The sequence below is a fragment of the Cheilinus undulatus genome, linkage group 3 (assembly GCF_018320785.1).
Source record: "Cheilinus undulatus linkage group 3, ASM1832078v1, whole genome shotgun sequence".
NCBI classification, from domain to species: Eukaryota; Metazoa; Chordata; class Actinopteri; order Labriformes; family Labridae; genus Cheilinus; species Cheilinus undulatus.
In genome coordinates this window covers 56,896,276-56,902,798 of record NC_054867.1, presented here as the reverse complement: position 1 = coordinate 56,902,798, position 6,523 = coordinate 56,896,276, and the positions used below count along the sequence as shown (strand labels likewise).

General features: G+C 40.8%; 1 protein-coding gene across 1 annotated transcript in view; it reads left to right on the top strand.

The window, feature by feature from the left end:
- Positions 1-1,303: 1,303 nt before the first annotated feature.
- The window catches only part of LOC121507355 (E3 ubiquitin-protein ligase TRIM35-like), an 82,109-nt gene continuing 76,889 nt past the window's right edge, over positions 1,304-6,523 (top strand). The window contains 1 exon segment of the mRNA XM_041783638.1: positions 1,304-2,860. Coding sequence (XP_041639572.1) covers positions 1,304-2,860 — 1,557 coding nt within the window.

The following is a 6,523-nucleotide window of genomic DNA, read 5'->3' as shown; positions in this document are numbered from 1 at the left end:
AGCCGTGTTTGCTGACCGAAATGATGTTGGAGAAGGAAGCCCCTCCCCTCTCATGCCTTTTGGGCACTCGTGTACACGCATTTTAACAGGTGAGTGGAGCGAGTTATTCATGGAATTTAAAATAATACTGAGTAAATTCCCTAACCCCCCCAAAGCAGATGGATTTGCCCGTTTCCTTGTTTCTCACTGGTGAATCCATCTTCGAAGCTCCCGTCTGAACCGTTTGGGCTCAGTTAGAAAGTGACAGGACCAATCAGCGACGAGGGGCAGTACTTTTCACTCGCGGCAGTCGCAATGTAAGCAAGCAGCAACAAGAGCTGGTGCAGTTATGGAGGAGGAGATCAGCATGGATGCTGCTAAAGCGCCAGTTTATCAGAAGTTGACCACATTTCTTCGTTAAAAGAAGAACAAAAAACAGCAGTGAGCTGTTTTCTTTTCAAAAACCACAATCATGTACTGACATGTCTGTAGTCGCCATGGTTACCGTTATTCCTTGGTAGCTGTGCACACGCACCTCGGTCACGGCTACATCACATGTTTTGTTGCTCCGATTGGCCCGTAAAGATGTGACAGAGAGAACGTTCATCCAATCACACTCCAAGTTTTTTCAAAGCCTCTGCCTTTTCCTAAACGCTGTCTCTGAGAGGTTTTCCAGAGGGATGTTTGAAACAAATTCATCTGGTGTGTCAGGTGTAAATTCCCCATGTTTGCTGGTTCACATATGTGATTGCTCATGTCTGCTGTGAACACATGCACGGCCTCGCTAAGACCAGGACGTCCAAGTCTGCGGTTGATCTCAGCCTCACAGTCAGTGGACTGATGGATCACCCTGCCATGGTAGATGAACTGGTCTACGGCCTCGCTCTCACCATCCACAGACACAGATTCAATAACAGCATCAAAGGCGTCCCTACAAACCTGGATCTTTGTTCTGGCCCCAGAGGACCTGTAGACCTGGTCAGATTAGAGGGAGAGAAGAGAGACCAGAGAGCACTAAAACTCTAAAACAGTCTGTGGTTAGAATAAAACGTGCCTCTGGGTTATTTCAGTAAATCATCAGCTCATTTACAGCTACAGTGTGACTAAAGTCAGACACTACTGTGACTCACAGTCAGGAGAAGGGCTTTATGATCCACCTTTGGACTGAACACCCAAACCTTTAAAGGAACGGCTGCAGGAGAGCAGGCATACAAACATCTTCAGCATCAATCTGAGCATCAGGAACAGCTTCAGAGACCTTTCCAGATTACAGAGGAACCACAGACTTTACTTCTGGGCTGTGCTGTCTGGATCTGAAAACAACATGGCTTCTCTATCAGACGAGGATCTGACCTGTCCGGTCTGCCGGGACATCTTCAAAGATCCTGTTGTTCTCACATGCAGCCACAGCTTCTGTAAAGTCTGTCTGCAGGACTGGTGGTCAGAAAACCACCAGCACCTGTGTCCGGTCTGTATGAGAAGATCATCAAGAAGTGATCCACCTCGTAACCTGGCTCTGAAAAACCTCTGTGAGTCTTTTGGGTCAAAGAGAAACCAGAGATCTGCAGCGGACTCTGAGGATCTCTGCAGTCTGCACACTGAGAAACTCAAACTCTTCTGTGTGGACCATCAGCAGCCCATCTGTGTGGTCTGTCTTCATTCAGAATCACACCACGGACACAGCTTCAAACCCATCGGTGAGGCTGCACAGGACCACAAAGAAAAGATCCAGACTCTTCTGAAGTCTTTACAGGCCAGGATGAAGATCTTCCATGAAGTCAAAGAAAAATGTGATCAGACGGCCGAATACATCGAAGCACAGGCCCAGCGCATACAGAGGCAGATTAGAAAGCAGTTCAAGAAGCTTCATCAGTTTCTAGAAGAGGAAGAGGAGGCCAGGATCTCTGCTCTGAGGAAGGAAGAGGAGCAGAAGAGAGAGAGCATGAAGGAGAAGATCCAGACTCTGAACATAGAGATAGCAGCTCTGTCAGACTCGATCAGAACCATGGAGAAGGAGCTGAGAGCTGAAGACGTCTCCATCCTGAAGAACTACAAGACAGAGGTGAAGAGAGTCCAGCAGCGCCCCCTGCTGGATGACCCAGAGCTGGTCTCAGGTGCCCTGATAGACGAAGCCAAACACCTAGGCAACCTGAGCTTCAACATCTGGACCAGGATGAAGGAGACCATCTCCTACACTCCTGTGATTCTGGACCTGAACTCGGCTGATCCAGACCTCCTGGTGTCTGAAAACCTGACCGGTGTCAAACGTAGAGATGAAGGAAAACGTCCCAAAAATCCTGAGATATCGGACAGCCTCCCCATCGTCCTGGGCTCTGAGGGCTTCACTTCAGGGAGTCACAGCTGGGACGTGGAGGTGGGAGAGAGCGGATGCTGGTCTCTGGGAGTGGCAGCGAAGTTTGTCCAGAAGAAAAGAGAACTCAAGTCTAGACTCTGGAGGATGGAGTTCAGTGATGAAGGATATAAAGCCATCTCTCTGTCAGCCAAAGCCACGGTCCTCTCAGTGAAGAGGAAGCTTCAGCAGGTCAGAGTGGACCTGGACTGTGACCAAGGAACACTGACCTTCACTGATCTGAAGACCAAGACCTGCATCCACACCTTCACTCACACCTTCACTGAGGAGCTGTTTCCATTCATCGGCAATGGAGACGAGAAACCCATCGAGATTTTACCTCGAGATACCGACTGATGAGAGGACTGGGACCAGGATGAGGATGAGGATGATGATGATGAGGATGAGGATTATGAGGATGAGGATGAGGATGAGGATGATGATGAGGATGAGGATAAGGATTATGATGATGAGGATGAGGATGATGAGGATGAGGATGAGGATTATGAGGATGAGGATGATGATGAGGATGAGGATGAGGATGATGATGATGATAAGGATGAGGATTATGATGATGAGGATGAGGATGATGAGGATGAGGATGATGATGAGGTTGAGAATGAGGATGATGATGAGGATGAGGATGATGATGAGGATGAGGATTATGATGATGAGGATGAGGATGAGGATGAGGATTATGATGATGAGGATGAGGATTATGAGGATGAGGATGAGGATGATGAGGATGAGGATGATGAGGATGAGGATGATGATGAGGATGAGAATGAGGATGATGATGAGGATGAGGATGATGATGAGGATGAGGATTATGATGATGAGGATGAGGATTATGATGATGAGGATGAGGATGATGATGAGGATGAGAATGAGGATGATGATGAGGATGAGGATGATGAGGATGAGGATGATAAGGATGAGGATGATGAGGATGAGGATGAGGATGATGATGAGGATGAGAATGAGGATGATGATGAGGATGAGGATGAGGATGATGATGAGGATGAGGATTATGAGGATGAGAATGAGGATGATGAGGATGAGCAGGATGAGGATGAGGATTATGATGATGAGGATGAGGATAAGGTTGAGGATTATGATGATGAGGATGAGGATAAGGTTGAGGATTATGATGATGAGGATGAGGATAAGGTTGAGGATTATGATGATGAGGATGAGGATAAGGATGAGGATTATGATGATGAGGATGAGGATGATGAGGATGAGGATTATGATGATGAGGATGAGGATGAGGATTACGATGATGAGGATGAGGATGAGGATTATGATGATGAGGATGAGGATTATGATGATGAGGATGAGAATGAGGATGATGAGGATGAGGATGATGATGATGATGATGAGGATGGGGAGAATAAGGGCTGTGATGATTGGATAATGAACACATGCAGCTGTGATAAAGCAGTGATGTATGTAGAGAATTTGAATGGACTTCCCCTTTAAATGAGGCTTGTCTAAACGTAACTAAACCCCTGAATGACTTTACAGCCAGCTCTTGTATCTGGTCAGAGAGGAGCAGAGGGGCCACTTCAAGACATTCTAAATATATATAGAGAGAGAAAATTACCAAAAACCTTCAAACTTTTCTAGTTTCAAAATTAAACATCTGACTCTTACAACTAAAGAATTTTAAGAGCGAAACAGAAAAAAAGACATGAGTTCAAGTTAAAAATTACATTTTTTTTTTTAAATTTTATTTATTGATTTATTTATTTTATTTTTTTACAAATGTAAGAATTAAATTAATTAAAAAATTAATTAAATTAAAATTAATTAAATTAAAAATTAAATGAAGGACACAAAGAGTCATACATTTATAAGAAAAACTGAAAAGTAAAAACATTAAATAGAATTTGAGAAAAATTAAAAACTCTGAATTGTCAAGTAAATAAGAACAAATGGACAAGAAAAAAGTAGTAAATCTGGAAAAAACTCAACATTTGTGTGGTTAATTTTTTTTTTTTTTTAATTTCAAAATGAGGGTTTTTATTTTTCCCAGTTTAATAAGTTTTTTTATTTACAAGAGGAAAAAACATAACTTTGTTTTTAAGGGTTGTACATTTTTAAGAAAAAAATCAGACATTGAGTCTGTGAAGACATAAATAAAGAACTTTAACCTTTAGAGTTTAATATGCACAAGAAAAAAGTTTAAAAAGTTGTAGATTTTCAGAAAAAAACACAACTGAAATGTTGAAGTTTAAAGAGCCATGCATTTATCAGACATAAGCTTCATTTTAAGTCTAAAAAGTTTAAATTTTCAAAGAAAAAAGGGGACAAAGAAGAAATGTTCAAGTGTAAATGATCCTGAATTCACATTTTTAAAGAAAAGGAATAAAGTAAAAAAAAAAAAATCAACCTTAGAGAGTCATTTATTTACTAGAATAAAAACTTAATCATGTTTTAAAGTTATAAATATGAACAAAAAAGGAATGTTCAAGTATAAAACGATAAAACATGCAAAAACAAAAAACATGCCTTTTTGTGCAGATTTTCCTCATTTTGTTTTTAAAATATTTTACATTTTTGAAAAAAGAAAGAATTTTCGAAGGTATACATTTCATAGAAAAAAAATATATAATCAAAATATATAATGTAATTAAAAAAAAATATATATAATTAAAATATAATGTAATTATAAAAAAAACAATATATGATTAAAATATATAATGTATTTTCTTGTTTAAAACATATAGATTTTTAAAGAAAAAACAAAAACTCAACAAGGGGAAAGTTTCTGATTGGTCCAGGTGAGTTTAGACGTCATTACCATGGTGATCTGGCTGGGTTAAATAGAGCCAATGAGAGAGCACAGAGGAGTTCCTTCACTGTGGACGTTATCAGTGTGAGGGATGAACACTGGCGTTTCTGTCTGACTCCGGCCTGATGTCATCACCTCGGCCTCTCTGTGGCGCCATCAGATGGTCATTAGTGACCGCGGCGTCTTTATGTGGCGTCTGTGCAGCTCCGATCAATGTCCAGGCTCAGAGACGCGAGGACTGCAGGACTTCATCAGAGGTTGATCCAGACTTTAGACCAGCAGGAGCCAAATCCCTGGACCTTTAATCCAAGTATTTGACTGTCTGACGATTCTGGACTACACTATAAAACTGAACTGAAGCAGGAATATTGTCTGATTTATGTTGAAATACTGAGTCATGTTTGTCTCTGATAGAGGTTTGCTTTCTGCTACTACAGCCTGTTCTGTTTTTATCACCGTATTTAGGAATCAGACGTTTATCTGACCTCCCCAGAGGACCGGGGGTCATAAACAAATAAGTTAAACTGTAGCAGGTTGTACATGTTTTGTAGCCAGAACCTGAATAATAATCAGATGAATAATCTCATCAGAATAAACACAGAACTGATTTATTATTTACACTGATTTAAAGCAGTGATACTCAGTGCGTGGCTCTGGAGCCTCATGAGGCTCTTTAATGTCTTAATCTGAAAAATTATTCCTCCAGAAAAACTTATAAAGGTGAACTTTGACCTCAGAAATACTCCAGTGTACGTCACATTAATCAGTTTGTTTCAACACTTGGCTTTAATTGTCAACCTTTATTTTTAGTCTGTATATTTCTATTGCCCTTATTTGCAATTCTTTGCCACTTTTAATCCCCTTTTACTGCTTTAAGCTTCCCTTTGTCACTTCTTTTTGCCACTTTTTGCCCATTTTGCCACTATTATCCAGGTTTTGGCCCCATTTTCCCCAGTTTTTGACTCTTTTGTTCTGCTTTTCAATAATTTTTAACCACTTTTCACCCATTTTAGCGGCCTTTTGCCATTATAAATGCCATTTTTCCCACCAATTTTTGCCACTCTTTGTTGCCTTTTGCCCATTTTAGTCACGTAGTCAAGTTTTTGCCACTTTTTGAACATTTTTGCCATCTGCAACCCATTTTTTGAATCACTTCTCACCCAAATTTTGCCACTTCTGCCCTTTTTTTGCCAACTTTTTTCCCCATTTTTGTCACTTTTCATCCAGTTTTTGGCATTTTATTCCTACTTTTTCACCCTCTTTTGCCCCCTTTAACTTATTTTTATCGCCCCTCTAACCCTTTCTTGCCACTTTTCACCTCTTAGATTGCTGCTCTTGTGAAGGTATTTTTCAACACTTAGGCCTTTTGGTTGTCCAGGGTTGAGTAACACTGATTT